Here is a 16,172-nt window from a genome sequence, read left to right on the forward strand (position 1 = left end):
TCACCAGCTTTTCTTTTCATTTAAGATAGTAAACTGTTGTTCCTAGAATTATAATGAGTTCCTAAAATTGGAAAATACTGAGAAAATTATGTAATTTAAAATTTGAAAAAGAAAACTTTTTGAGTGAATCTGAAAACCAATCTCTAATTAAGTGAATGCATGAATTCACATTCTTAATAACAACATGAAACGAGTCTAGTCCTGATGAAAATGAAGTAGAAATAACTAGTAAAATAGTTTCAAATCTACCACAATATAAAGAGAAATTATTATCATAATGATTTAAACTAATAATGGGTGTCTACTTAATGTCTCTCTGTGAGTATTATACTTTCCTCATAGAGGCTAAAAAGAACACTGCATTGTTACTTTTTTTCAATCTTACTACATCATAAAAACATATGTCTACTAATTCTGGCAATGAAAAGTTAAAGGCTGGGGATCAATAATGAAAAATAAAAGGTCATATAGCAACCCTTGTATCATACCTTACATATACCTATGTTCAGCTACTTCAGAAAATCACGACTATCTGACTAAAAACTACCTCATGAATACAGACTTTAAAACTAGGGGCTTAAGACATTCAGCAACTAAATGCATATATCAGAAAAATACTGGAAGGGACTTAATTATACATTTTGAGCAACACACCCAATCTTGTTAGTGTCTATAAAGAGACTCGCTTGTATCAGACTTCCGTCTAAAGAACAGGTAAATACTAATTTTCAGTAACTAATGCTAAAAGTTAAAATTAAGATACAACTATCTCATATTAATATTGTAAAACTATATTTTTAGGTAGTTTAATGACCATGCACCAAGTATTTATTGATAAAATATTATACTTCCTTTATAAAATGCAGTACCCATTAGGTGAGATGGTTCGGTAAGCACATGCTACAAAGCCTGATGACTTCAGTTCAATCCTCAGAACACAGAGAGAGGAAGGAAAATCAGATTCTGCACATTCTCCTGTGACCTACACACACATACACACACACACACACACACACACACACACACACGTACACACAAGCACACACACAGGCACTCAAGTATTTGAGTTAGGGCTTTTACTCCTTGGACCAAACACCATGGCCAAGAGCAACCTGGGAAGGAAAGGGGTTATTTCAGCTTACACATCCCCATCATAGTCCAGCATCAAAGGAAGTCAGAACAGGAACCTGGAGCAGAAGCCATCAAGGAAGACTGCTTACTGGCTTGTTCCTCACAGTTTGCTCGGCCTCTTTTCTTATAGTACCCAGAATAACCATTCCAGGAGTGGGAACACCCACAGTGAGCGGGACCTTCCCACATCAATCATCAATCATGAAAACACACTGCAGGCTTTCCCACACGCTATTCTGGTGGGGCCATTTTCTCATTGGAGGTTCCCTCCTCTAAAATGACGCCAGCTTGTGTTAAGTTGACACAAAACCAGCCAGCACAACAAGTAAATAAATATTTGAAATGCACTACAGTCACCTAAAAGACAAAAGTATTAATTTCTTCTTGTGTGTGTGTGTGTGTGTGTGTGTGTGTGTGTATGATGTACAAGCAGTAGTGTGTGCTGTGCTCAGAGGACAAACCCAGGAGCCAGCCCTTGCTGTCCACCTTGTTTAAAGCAGTCTCTGTTGTTCACTGTTGTGTACACAAACGAGCCAGAATTCTCCTGTCTCACCTCCAGTCTAACTAGCAGCCCTGGGATTAAAGTCGCATGCTCTCTTTCCTGGCTCTGCTTGACTCTGCACAGGATCTTAGGACTCAAGGCAGGTCCCAACACTTACATAGCAAGGGCTTTACCCACTGAGCCATCTACTGAGCCAAAATATTCATTTCTCTGGAGAATTTTATATTTACTACAGGATAATGGATAAAATATATGCACATCTAATGTTTAACTTGCTGGTCTTTAAGAAAAAATTCAGACACACTTTTGTCAATTTCAATTGTGAATTACTCAACCAGCACATCTCCTTTAGGAACAAGTAAACTAGCTTAACATCAACTTTCATTATTCAAAGTATTTTGTTTTCATTTAGCACATAAATTCTAGCATTATCCTATATGATCATTAAGAGTAGAATTTAAAGTATCTGCCAACTCAATAAAAGAAATATTCACTTGAATTATTGAATATATAAATCTATGAAAATGACAAAAGAATGACTAAAGATGTTGGGAGTAAGAAAATAAAAACAAAAGCAATAAGTGTAAACGCTCAGAACCACAGTTATGTCAGAGTCCATATTTGATAATTCCACTGTTCCTCACTAATAGATCATTCATTGACAGAAATAACAATGAGGGATGAAATTCTATTTTAATCACATACAGCACCACGGAAATCAGTGATAGAATAAAGCTGAACACTGCTCTAAATCACAACTCGCACTGTTTACCTAATGAACCAAAGGCAATGAAGAGTAGCCATTACTGTTCCAATCTTGATCTACTTAGTCATAAATTCAAAATGTAAATCCATGAAAAGCAAACAGATTTCTGACCCATTAGAGCCCAAATATGCAGCTTGCAATAAATATGGCTAAATAATGAAATAGAATATCACTGCACATAATTTGACAAAATTCCCCTAGAACTTTAGGTATCCATTAGCATTCAGTTTGGCTTAATCACCACTCTGATAAAACTGCCTAAAAAGTACATTACAACAGAATTCTAAATTATAGGAGAGTACCATCTGCTCACTCATACTATGTCATCCAAGTCATTCCTGGCTAACACATCATCAAAAATAAAATAAAGCAAAGGGATGCAATACAAGACAATTGTTTGAGAGCAATTTACATAATTTATTTTTTTCAGGTGCAAGTATAGTTATCTAAATATACACATACACACAAACTTAAATGTCTTTGTGGGGGTTTGAAAGAAAATGGCCCCCATAGGCACTATGAGGAGGTGTGGCCTTGTTAGTGGAAATGGTCAGACAGTCTTCTATGGACTGAATGTTTGTATCCCCACCCCAATTCACATATTGACACCAAAGTCCCCAATGTGACAATATAGGAGAGGACATTGGGGAGGTGATTTGGTCTCGGTGATGGAGCCTTCATATACAGGAGGCCACATTAGAACAACCAGGGAAGAAAATGTCTACAAACCAGAACCCAGGTCTTTACCAAGCATGAAAGCTGTGAGTCTGGCTCAGAGCTTGAAATTCCAAGTCTTCAGAACTTTGGGAAATAAATCCTTGTTTCTTATAAATCATGCAGTTTATGATGTTTTGATGTGGCAAATTGAACAGATTAAAATAATCTCTAAACAAACACTAATTCAAAGTCATCAAAAAGGTTAAAATAAAATTTTCTTGAAATTTTTAAGAAAGAGTTTTCTCCATTTTAATTATGTGATAGCTAATTGTATGTGTCAATCTGACTAGGGCACAGGTATGCAGACGGTGTGGCATGTCTGTGAGGATGTCCAAATGAAGGTAACATTTGCATGAGCTGACTGATGCACATTCCCCAGTGTGGGCAAACACCATTCATTTCAACAAGAGCCGAACACCACAAACTCCGAGGACAGTAAGAGTTGCTGCCTGAGTGCTGAATTGAGACATTAGCTGCCGCTGTACTTGGCTAGGATTTACAAGAGTTGTGCACGTGGTTCATAGGCCACTATACTTCTACTGAAATTTTACCACTCTTCCTTGTATGTTCAGTTTCAGGTGACAGACAGATCATGGGGACTTTTCATAATCACAAAAACAATTCCCTACAATCCTGAGTATGTCCCTACAGTTGCTCCTATGAAGAACCCTAACCACAACACTAGGCCTTTATGCCTGTGTTGAATTTTACTTCATCTTTATTTCCACTAATATAATCCCCTTATGTGAGTACATATCTAAAAATATAACTAAAACTTCAAATATAAATATGTCTTGCAAAATGTTAAAACTCATACTTTTAGTATATCTTGTTATTAAATCAATTTGCATGACAGAAAATTATATAGTAATAAAATATGTACAAATGCAAAAGGGTTCAATGTACTAAGCCAAAAACTAAATTTTCCTGTTTTATTATTTTATAGATGCCTACAACTTTAAAATGCTGAAGTATCATTGGTTATTACAAAAAAATTTATCATGATATTGTTGCAGGATATTTGCTCATAATGTGAACCCCAAGACAGCATTATTTACTAGAAAAACCTGTTTTAGTTGTGGTATGGCTCTGCCCCGGCACACACTTTTAATCCAAGAGCTTTCTGCTTGAATAGTGTAAACAAGAAAATAGAATCAACCACAAGTCAAGAGGCAGACCAAGCAACCAGCTGACAGGAAGTGAACACGGAATTAAGAAAAAACCATAGAGAGTAAGAGGGAGTCAGGAGGATTGATAGAGAGGCACAGGCAGTAGAAGGGAAGAACACTCAGTTGGAGAAGTCTTGTTTGAGAAGCGGAAGAGAAGGCAGGAGGCGTCGGGATGTTGGTGGAGGAGGACAGTAAGCTGGGTGCTTTCTCTGCCTCTCTGAGCCAGCAGGCTTTCACCCCAGCATCTTGAACAACTGAGATTTTGTTTAAAACAACATGATAAAGGATAAATTTTCACTAAGTTCCAAACTATAAATACTAATTTAATAACTTTTCAGTAGTTTTGTTTCACGTAAAGTAGCAGTCCAACAATATTGATATTTTAAGCCAGAAAATCACTGTTGTGGGAAGGCTGCTGTTCTCTGTACGGTTGTTTGTGGGAAGGCTGTTCTGTGTACTGTTGGTTGTGGGAGGGCTGTTGTTCTATGTACTGTTGGTTATGGGAAGGCTATTTTTTGTACTGTTGGTTGTGGGAAGGCTATTGTTCTGTGCCCTGGTGGTTTGGAAATGGTGTTCTATGTCTTTTGAGTGTTGAGCCTCTGCACACTAAAAATAAATAGCCTCACAGTTGCGATAATCAAAATTGTTGCTAAAGGCTAGCTGTGAAACAAAATTACCTTAGTTGAGAACAAGTAATCTCATAAAAAAAAGAACTCAGGCTATCAATATTGTGGTAAAATTTAAAGATAACATATGCAAACAACAGACCAACACCACACAGCTGATGTGAGTCTGACAGGAATCCCATGGAGATAATCTAGGTAATTACTATCTATCTACACAACCCTGATTCCATCAGCACAGTAAAGAACATTTAAAGACAGCATTAAAGATAGAAGGTATACACTATAAGTATTGAAAAGCTTTCAGTCTCATTCATGAAATACATGAATAAAAATTACAAGTTCTAAAACAGAATACAGACTGATACTTTTGACCACCAAAGCTATATACAGGCTAACTACTATGTGCCAAGATGTGAATGATTACTTACATACGTCCTTTTTTATATATACGCACTGTGCGAAAATGTATTGCTGTGATTGGTATAATAAAAGCTGAATGGCCAAAAGCTGGGCAGGAGGTATAGGCAGGACTTCTGGGCACAGAAAGAACTCTGAGAAGAAGGAGGCACAGGAGAGACACCATGGAGATGCACAACGAGGTGGACACACAGAATGGGGGGGGGAGGTAAAAGCCACGTGGTAGAACATAGATTAATAAAAGTATGAGTTAATTTAAGTTATAAGAGCTAGTGGGACAAGCCTAAGTTAAGGTCAAGCTTTCATAATTAAGAAGTCTCCGTGTCATCTGACTGTACCCCACACATTTCTTTCTCTATGTATAAAGCCATCTCCTTTGTGCACAGTAAGATGATAACCGGGTGACACGCAGCGCGTTGGTGACATCACCGTCTGTCCATAATACTGACCATGCTGCAGTTGCTGTTTGCTGAAATGCATTTCTTATCATCACACCACTGGCACCCATTTGTGTTGGCAGCACAGCTGGCACAGTCTGCATATCTATAACATCTGTCATCAGGAGCAGCTGCAACATGAATGGGAGAAAAAACATGCTAGACTGAAAAGAAAGTGTCATGATTCTTAATTCATATCACTAAAAAAAATAAGCAGCAAAGTAAGTTCTCTAGTATTAAGTCAACTATAGTTTTTATTTACAGGGCACATTTTAAATTTACTTGTTAAGAAAGAGAAAAGTATACATCCAAACAAAATATAATAATAAATATCTGGATTTTATAACTATAGGTACTTACAGATCCAATGTGATATAGAATAGCAAAATCTGAAAATGTTTAATTGCAACACAAAAATATATTAAAGACCTATCAGCTGAAATGTATAACTGTCAAACAAAACATAAATAAAAATACTGACTGCTCACTTTTCATAACTCTAATTATTTACTCAACACATCATAATAAATCATTAAAAGCCTCAGAAAAGTTCCACAGCATCACAATGGCCATGGCATGTATAGAGTTTGGAACTGGCAAATGTTAATTTTGCTATGTGATATTTTTATTTAAGAATTCATCACAATGAAATAATTTTTATCTCATAAAAGAAAAAAGTTAATTGTATAATATGGCTTTGCAGAAATTCAAGAAGAAAACAGCAAATATATTATATATCACTTTTTATTTCTTTGAAAGTAAACATTATTTCTGAGAAATTATGTATTTAAAAATAATTTATCATGTACTATAAAAGAATTCGTGTTACACATAAAATATTTCCATATAGATTAAAAAACTAAAAATAACAAAGAAAATAAATGATTAACTGATGTCTAATTCAAGTATCAGTCTCTATAATTATAAGATTATATTTTTAATTTCTAAAATAAGGAATCTTGTATAAGCAAAATCAATTCTACTTTTAAATACATAGAGAAGCTTTTAAACCAGAAAGGAAAGGGAAACGCCTCACCTGTCTTAGGGGGGCACTTTGCTCTAAGAATATTATTCGTATTCCCAGTCTCCCAAGATTCACAATGATTCTTATTCCAAACACATTTTATCCCCGGACCAGCATTTCTACAGAGCTCCTCATCACGGAAAGCTCTGCAGTTCGGAGGCTTGTACACAAGGATGTCATTAAGGAGTATGCTAGAAAATCCACCAAATATATACATTGACCTAGAAAACAACAGGAGGGGGCATCTTAACAGAGCACAGCCAAGTGGTCTAATGAACTTGTCTGAAAAATACAGCTCTAACTACACCTTCTAGCATTTTAAATGTCTGTGCTTGTGTCCAACTTTTCCTTAAAATTGTATTTCTAATATACAGTATGATGTAAAGAGCCCAGATTAACTATTATAAAATTTTCTTAATGATATTTCAGATCTGAAATATCATATAGATCTTAATGTTTTATGGAAACATTAAGTTGACAGACATGTTTATTATTAATGTAAGAAAAGGATCAAGAATGTAACATTCTTTTATCAGAAAAAGTATTACCATCTTAATAAAGTAGGAAACAATCTTTTAAGAAATACATAGCAACTATAATATAATAACAGTAATATATGTTAAGGTGCACTTTGGAGCTGCTACCTAGATTTACCATTTTTTTTTTCTATATTGATTTGGGGATTCTGTTCCATGATGTTGTTTGTTTTGTTTTGGTGTGCTGTATTTGACAGTGAAATGTGTACCCTTTCTGGCTTTGAAGTCATGATCCTTCTGTTTCAAGGCCAGGCTATGGGGTGAAAGGCATGTATCACTACATTAGCCTGGAATTGCCACTTAAGGCAGACACAGAACTTAGAAGTCAGATACTGAGACTTCTTGTAAATAAAAAAGCAAAGGAAAGACAGGGCTTCCACACTCCAGCTCTGTAACGGAGCTCCAAAATACTGAGTGCTTAACAACAAACACAATGCTTCCATGCCCCAAAACCACGCAACTGTTATCTATAAACTACTATTGACATAAAACAACAACAAAAAAAAAAACCACACACAACTGGTCCAACTGCTTGAGGGGAAAGAAACTGAGGTGGAGGCTGTGGCTAGCAAACCGTCTCACGTACTCAGGAGAAAGAAGGGCATGAAACTGTGTGTCGTTAACAACCAACACAGTGTCAAAGGACATCAGATCGTGTGAATATGCAAGGACAAGTGTTTTAACCTCTGAAAATGAGAAGTGCGCTTTTACCCATTGATGACTACTGCAGAGTGTCCAAATCTGTTGACATCTCTATGAAGATTTGGTTTAGGTAATGTTTTCCATTCATCACAAGCTGAAAATAAAGAAAACAGATATAAAAATTTTAAGAAATTCGAGAGAAATCATATGAAATAATCATTGATGAAATTAGAGACAAAATCAGAAAGCAAAAAGGATGATTAATTTCCCACTACCTACAACTTAGTATCATTATTCAACTACCATGAAACTTCAATTAAAAATAACTCTTCCATAAAATTCTTGCCAATAATTTTAAGTAAATGAGAATTAACAAAATAATGAATGAAATTAAGTATCATTAATGTTTGGAGATAATTTCACTGACTTGACTTTACTAAAGATACCAAATTACATAGTAAAGCCAATGAATGTCACCATAGGGCACACTTATAAACTCCATCAAGTATTTCCTGGATGCACATAAAAGTAAATGTGACACGTAATATTCACTGACAGACTGTCCAAAGTAGAGTCATCATAATATAATAATTACTTTAATCATGTTTCAAGAAAATAGCTTTTATTTGGTGTTGGAAGAAATACTTCAACTGCACAAAAACCTAGATTTAAAAGCTTTTGAAAAAATAACAATAATTCAGTTGTATAAAGAATATGGAAAGAAAAATTGCTAAAGAAAAACTATGCCATATTGAGACAAAGAGGTGGAGAGACACAGAAGGAGTTGGAAGAAGGAGGAAATCAGAATGATGCAAATACAATTTTCACATATCTAATTCTCAAAAGAGGTTAAAAAGAAGAAAATATACCATCATAATACAACATTGAAATGAGCGCACATAAACACACAAAACTTGACTCCGTGTCCAGCACCTAGGGACAGTCTTAGGATGCTTCTTACCTCTCAACTTCTTAAACACGCTGCATCAAAAGGCAGGAGTTGATGCTTAGTTTAAGTGTAAAAAGCTTTTGAAAGTGCAATTTTAATAACCATGAAGAAACAAATATATATAATGTTAATTTAAAAAGTTAAAATTATAATTACATATTTTCTTACCTATATAATTGTGCCAATAACACAAATAGTAATGAGTTTTAATTCAATAGCCTGACTAACAACCATCAAAGGAATTATAAAAATCAAAATCATAGTTCATAAACTGAAGCTGGGATACTAAAACAAATAAAATACATCCTGGCTTGTATTTGCCAAAGAGTGTTCCAGTTTTTAGTTTATAAAGCTCTCTTAAGTTGGCCACAACAGCTGTCTATTATTCTAACATGAGAGAGAATAAAAATCTAACAATTTTATTTAAGTATTTTTATACTGCTTTCTCCATAGATACAGTGTCCATGAGGCCTACCAACATTCCTAAAAGTCAATGCTCTGCAGATTACAATTGGTACAATTGGGGTGTGTGTGTGTGTGTGTGTGTGTGTGTGTGTGTGTGTGTGTGTGTGTGTGACAGAAAGAGAGAGAGAGAGAATTGCGTGTGTATACCTGTGTATGAATGTGTGTGTGCACATGGACACGTTGATGTGTGTGAGGTGTGTTCTTTGTTGTGCAGCTGGACACACTAGGGAAGCTGGCCCAGAGCTTCCATGGAGTCCCCTGTCCCCACCTCCCATCTCTCCTTAGCAGCACCGTGATTACAGATGTTCTACTGTGTGAGCCTTTACATGGGTTCTGGGGATTCGAACTCAGGTCCTCAGGTTTACATAAGAAGTTGCCTACTAAGACATCATCCCATTACTTTAGATTACATTTTTAATCTATAACAAAGACCTGTGCGTGAAAACAGAATGTCAAAGTTTTGTGTTATGATTTAACTTAAGAAATGTACATAACATGTATTTACAAGGATAAAATTTGTATAAAATCACTCCCAAAAGTGATGCTTGTCTACAGAACTTATAGTAGTCTTCACAAGAATTCACTGAGGTGTACTAAGGAATTGCCTTGTTATAAATGAAGAAATAGATCTTTGGAAGTTAAGCAACATGCTTAAGATTCATGTGACAACTTTTGTCTTTCCACAATTAGTCATATAAGTATTTGAAATAACATGTTAAAAGGAGTTTGAGACACTATAGTTTTTCTTGGAAGGGGGGTGACCTATGCATGGTACAAGCTCTGAATAAGAAAAGTAATGAAAATGTTAGAATCAACTAATGAATTCAGGTAGTTAGATGTCAATCATTCATCCAATTCAATAAACATAAATTATAGTGCTAATTATTTATACTCTGCTTTGAGTATAGTATTACAATATATTGAAAACATATCACATTGTTTTGATATGTGCTAATAGGACCAGAATATCAAGAATAATCAATGCAATGGAGACCTTATTAAGACAGGTGTGCTCCAAAAGATGTAAGATAAAATATACAAAACTTCAGACTTTCCATATTGCTAAAATATATGAAGGTCCAATGGCCAAGAACAATATGCCCTCTTATTAAAATTTAAAAGAAATGAAACAATTAACACACTGCTACCACACCGCTACCACACCAAACTGCTCTGAACTCTGAAGGCAGCAGATTCAACACTTAGGAATACTATGCCAGGCCATGTACCAGAAGACAGCAGCAGATGTGAGCTCTGACTAAACACCTGGGCAAGAAAACTAATCTGCTAAGTCCAGTCAGTACTGACAGCAGCATGCAGCCAGGTGATGTAACCCAGAAAGCCTTCCAGCCACTGGTGACGTCACCATTGCAAAGAGTGGCATGTAGAATCTGTGGCAAGTTCATGTGAGAAGCACAATTCAGACTGGATGCACATGTCCACAGCCACGCCAAGAGCAGTGGAAAACCACAGACCTTTATCCCGCTTCTCTGTATGTAGAGCACTGGCCACAGATTATCACATGACCATATAATCAGAATTTTCTAGCATCATCAGTAAGAAGATAAGATGAAAGGTAAAATGAGAATGATCGAGACCACAGGGACACCAAGTACCCCGCATGAGCAGGTAGCCGACCCGATGCACCCCAGCACTGCTGCACCAGCAAACTTCCTCATCCTGGTAACTGTCTGGTGAGTCCAGATAAAAAGAGAAAAATGCAAATATGCCAGCTTGACACTTAAGTATAAACTGACTCTATCAGTAACCAACACCAAGTTAATATAGTGTGCTTACATGTATTCTGCTCTGATTCTCACACTGCAGAGTCTCGATTATTATTGTTCTCTTTAGCTGAAATCTAAAGTTACATTTTCTGCCAGAAGAAAATATACATCTAGAACAGCCCAGTCATTATCTCTCCACAGTCACTTCAAGCTTAGACGATTCAAAACAAATTCTATACAGAATCATAGAGTTTATTTTAAACTGAGAGAGAGACACTCCACAACAACAGAATAAAGACCAGAGTGAAATACACTCTTTGGAATATGTTTGTAAAAAGCCACTGCTGCAAGGTATTTAGTTTACAAACCAAACACTTAATACACAGAGATCAAAAATTAAAGTTACTGGTCTTAAACTCAAATTTTTGCATACTGCACCATCAGAATGATTTATCAATGACATTTTATATATATACATATATATAATTATTTGTATATATAAAATTATTTGAAGAATTTGAGTCAAAATCCTGATATTATTTAATTTACTGATTATGCAGAAAATAGTTCAGGTAAGAATGCATTCGTTGGTTAACTTTTCTACAAATTCTCACTTTTTCCATGAAAGTACACTGCTGTGGGATGTTCTGTATGGCAAATGTGTTGCTCTGATTGGTCAATAAATAAAACACTGATTGGCCAGTAGCTAGGCAGGAAGTATAGGCGGGACTAACAGAGAGGAGAAAAGAAAGAACAGGAAGGCAGAGAGAGTCACTGCCAGCCACCGCCATGACAAGCAGCATGTGAAGATGCCGGTAAGCCACGAGCCACGTGGCAAGGTATAGACTTATAGAAATGGATTAATTTAAGCTGTAAGAACAGTTAGCAAGAAGCCTGCCATGGCCATACAGTTTGTAAGCAATAGAAGTCTCTGTGTTTACTTGGTTGGGTCTGAGCGGCTGTGGGACTGGCGGGTGACAAAGATTCGTCCTGACTGTGGGCCAGGCAGGAAAACTCTAGCTACAGTACACATCTGTAATCCTGTAAGAATTCTGTTACTACTCCAAACTATACTTACAATATTTAATATTCCTGGGGCTGGGGAGAGGCTCAGCAGTTAAGAACACTGGCTGCTCTTCTAAAGATTCCTGGCTCGATTCCCAGCATCCACATGACAGCTCACAATTGTCTGTAACTCTATTTCAGGGCACCCAATGCCCTCTTCTGGCTCTGCAGGCACCAGGCACATAAGGGATACACAGATATGCATGCAAGCAAAACACTCACACACACAAAATAAGGGAGTAACAACTGCTTTGAGCACTGAACTCCATTTTAAGAGTATGACTGAAAAAGAACAAAGAGGCTGTATATGAAAGTGTTGAAACGAGGCCGATATAAGGAAAAATTTAACCTCTTCATTACTTTTGTAATGGAAAAATAAATTTATTACTGCTGCCTAGTGTTTTCCATCTACCTTAGAAGTGTTGGTGATTGAATAAGGTTTGTTTCTACCTTTAGGAGTCAAACCTTCCTTAATATTCTAAATATACCACAGTGTCACCTCAGTTATCTCAATCCTACAGCTCCTCAGAACTGTCCTCTCTGCTAGTTACAGTGGGCGTCACTGTCTCCCAAACTTGAGATGACCTCAAGGTGTTTTTACATAAAACAGTACTCCCTGTTGGCTTCAGTGGCCTTCATATAAGAAGTTATACTTATAAATTCCTTGATAATTAATCATAATTTCATTTCTAGAATAAGTCCTACTTAGTTATATCATTTTGAAACAGTGCTGGATTCTGTTTGCTAATGCTCTATGTGAAACCATCTGCCTCTGTGTTCATGACTGCTCTCCCCACCTGCATCCACCATGAATCTCTACAAACACTCCTCCTGGTGCAGATTTTCTTTCTAGAATACTTACTTTGTAATTTTTATATTTAAAGCAATCTTTGGACAGGCATAGTGGCTCACACCTATAACACCAGCATTTGGGGCCTGTGACAAGATCACTGTGAGTTTGAGACCAGCCTATGCTTCAGACAGCACTCAGGCCAGCCTGTGCTACGAGAGTGTGCGCAGTACAGCAGCTTGAGCTATAAATAAGACCTCTCTGGAAGAAAAAACAAAAAACAAAAACAGCAAACTAATACCCATAGGCAAACACAAAGGACAATCTCTCAAAATGCTTCTAGAAGTTAAAAGGGGGGTAAGGAGGGGGAGAAGAAGCACCAGGCAGCTGCTACAGCAACACTGTTCCCGTCACCAAATACCAAAGAAAAAGACAACACTTCAGCCAAAGAGTCACCACAGGAAGAGGTGGGAAAGGTTTCACAGGTTTTCTTAAACTACAAAGTTACAAACTGACTCTTTCTGGTAGCAGGCTCAGCAAGGGGGCCCTTTCACCAAAGAAAAGCCATGAAAATACAGTAAAATTAGGAAATATTGACAAAACCTCCAGAAAATTAAAACAAATCTAAGCACAAACAGCAAGGCAGTTGGAATGTTCAGAGCTCTTTTGGAATGTTCCAAAAAATAAATAAGTAGATTATTTAATTTGCATATGATTTTGTCATGAAATTATGGGTTACAGGGCTGTATCCATTCTACATGATTCATATACAACGCTCCACAGGGTTATACAAAATCATGTATGCTATGCATCATAAACTAGGTAAGTGATACTTTAACTCTGCTGTATAATAAAGTGATTAAGCTTATGCATCATTATTTTACCAATACCAATTAAAATATTACTGCTGAAAATATGGAGTTGTTTTTCCATTTTTAATATTTTTATGTAATCACTACCAAGGAACTGATTTTGTAAGTGAAATCATCCTGTTCCAAGAATTCACTCTTGGAGCCATCAGTAACTAATGGGTCTCACAGTTTACGTTTCCTGGCATGGGTAAGACACTGTCAGAGAAATCCCGCTCCTTTGCCTGGTTCCAGAATCACCTAACTCAGGATTTCCACTTTCATCTTCCTAGTACCTTTAAAAAAACTAAGTTGCTTTTCATTTTGTTTCAGACTTCTATCTGAATTCTGAACAGGAATCTATCTTTACCAGGAAAAAAAATAGATAATTTTAATCTTGAAAAAGTTACCTTGCAGCGCTCTAAAGGCAACATTATCACTAAGAATAACAGAAAAATGAATAAAAACTTCAGATTCTAAAATCTGAGTTCAAGCTAGGTTTGCAACAAAACATTAAGTAATGTGCCCTAAGTGTTATAGTTGGTCGAGGCTCATTGACTAGCTCTGGCTATATTATGAGCTGTATTTCAGCCATGTTTAAATCTAATTCATTTATGATTCTATGTATGTGTGTGAATATTTGCACATGAGTGCCAGTGCCCTTGGAAGCTGCAGAAGATGGACCCCTCTGGAACAGGAGGTACTGGCATGTGTGAGCCACCCAGCATGTGTAATGGAACCCAAACTTGGAGCCTCTGCACTCTGAACCAATCCATCTCCCAAGCCCCTTCCCTCGCTTTCTGAGGATTCTGTCTTGCTTTAATTGTGTGTGTGTGTGTGTGTGTGTGTGTGTGTGTGTGTGTGTGTGTGTGTGTCTGTGTGTGTGTGTGTCTGGGATGGCAATGAGTGCGGCTGCTCACAGTGGACTCAAGAGGCCATCAGACCGTTGGCAGCAGGAGCTGCGGCAGCTGTGAGCTGCCAGGTGAAGTGCCGGGACTCGGCAATGTACATTCTCCTAACCACTGAGCTGGCTCCAGTCCCTTCTTTCTGTCTGTCAGCCATTGAAAACATAGATGTCTAGCGACTGATCTCTAACAATCAGGTTATGTATGCCTGGTTTTCTTTTGTTTCGATTTTCCCAACAACCTTCCCAAGGCATTCCAGACTGCAGACTGCAGTAGTCTGAAAGTATCCTGGCTAACTCTCCACCACACGCAGTGTGATAAGCACTGTGAAGACAAAATTGTATCTCCAAGACTAGTGACTTCACTATATGAAACTAACAACGGCACCACGATTGAAACTGTGAGTTTAGAGTAATGAAAACTTAATATTGGCACAAATTTGTTTAAAACTCATGTAACACCTCAGGTGCATTTCATTCAAACGTGACATAGAATAGTCCTTATACGAGAAAGAAAACATGATTTTAAAAGCATTTTCTAGCCAGGCAGTGGTGCCGCACGCCTTTAATCCCAGCACTCGGGAGGCAGAAGGAGGATCTCTGTGAGTTCGAGGCCAGCCTGGTCTACAGAGTGAGTTCCAGGAAAGGTTCCAAAGCTACACAGAGAAACCCTGTCTCGAAAAACAAAACAAAACAAAAAACAAAAAAACAAAAAACAAAAATCCCAAAACAAAAAGCATTTTCTATTTGGTTCATTATAATGTTTATCATTGCTTCTGAGAGACAATAACTACTTGTGTGAAAAACAATACAAAAATATTTTCTTCATGACAACCCTGCAACATTTCATGCTGCCAAGGAGAAGTATAAACACAAATCACGTGTCTGTACAGACAGTCAAGCAGATAAAAGCCCGACGCTGAGTTTGATTATTGCCCTTATGTTTTTGTTGACAGTGTTAACAAGGGTCAAAACTGTCCTGTGTTAAAACATAAACTGTGTAAACCATGCTATTCTTCTTTCAGTCTCCATAAATTTATTTCAAAATAAAATAGATACTTGTTTCGATCAATCCACAGCACTAAGAAATAAACACTATTAAATCTAAGTTTTCTCATAATGTATGGGACATTAAGAACATGTAATGGATCCAGCCGATCAGCATGGACAGGTTACAAGTTTTAGAATCATGGCCACTGTATTCCTTTAGCTCAGTTCCTGTTTGATTTTCTGACAGATGAGTTAGTAACATACTGTTACAAGATCTTTAGAGAAGACACAGATTTTATATATAAACCCTTTCACAGTTAACTAGTGGTTAGAGTTAATTTGAATACTGATAATCCAACCTCTCTTCCAATTTCTTTCTGAAACAAAACTTTTTTTTTAGCCTCCATAAAGTTTTTGATACATAAAACTGAAATACAATCTTTAATAATATGGAAGCATAAAAATAG

At 36.7% G+C, this 16,172-nt stretch overlaps 1 protein-coding gene across 11 annotated transcripts in view; it reads right to left on the reverse strand.

The window, feature by feature from the left end:
- Atrnl1 (attractin like 1) overlaps positions 1-16,172 on the reverse strand; it is a 604,076-nt gene that overhangs the window by 518,162 nt on the left and 69,742 nt on the right. For 10 of the 11 annotated variants that reach the window (XR_008213236.1, XM_052714295.1, XM_052714293.1 and 7 more), the window contains exons 11-13: positions 8,037-8,121; positions 6,802-7,010; positions 5,778-5,896 (exon numbers count right to left, since the gene is read on the reverse strand). Coding sequence is in view for 10 of the 11 variants with exons in the window: in XM_052714295.1 (XP_052570255.1) it covers positions 5,778-5,896; positions 6,802-7,010; positions 8,037-8,121 (413 nt within the window). In the remaining variant the exon portion in view is untranslated. Of the gene's footprint in view, positions 1-5,777; positions 5,897-6,801; positions 7,011-8,036; positions 8,122-16,172 lie in introns of those variants that run through there. The other variant, XM_052714300.1, reaches the window with a different exon arrangement.

This window comes from Peromyscus californicus, unplaced genomic scaffold (genome assembly GCF_007827085.1).
Source record: "Peromyscus californicus insignis strain IS unplaced genomic scaffold, ASM782708v3 Scaffold_4__1_contigs__length_199733344, whole genome shotgun sequence".
NCBI classification, from domain to species: domain Eukaryota; kingdom Metazoa; phylum Chordata; class Mammalia; order Rodentia; family Cricetidae; genus Peromyscus; species Peromyscus californicus.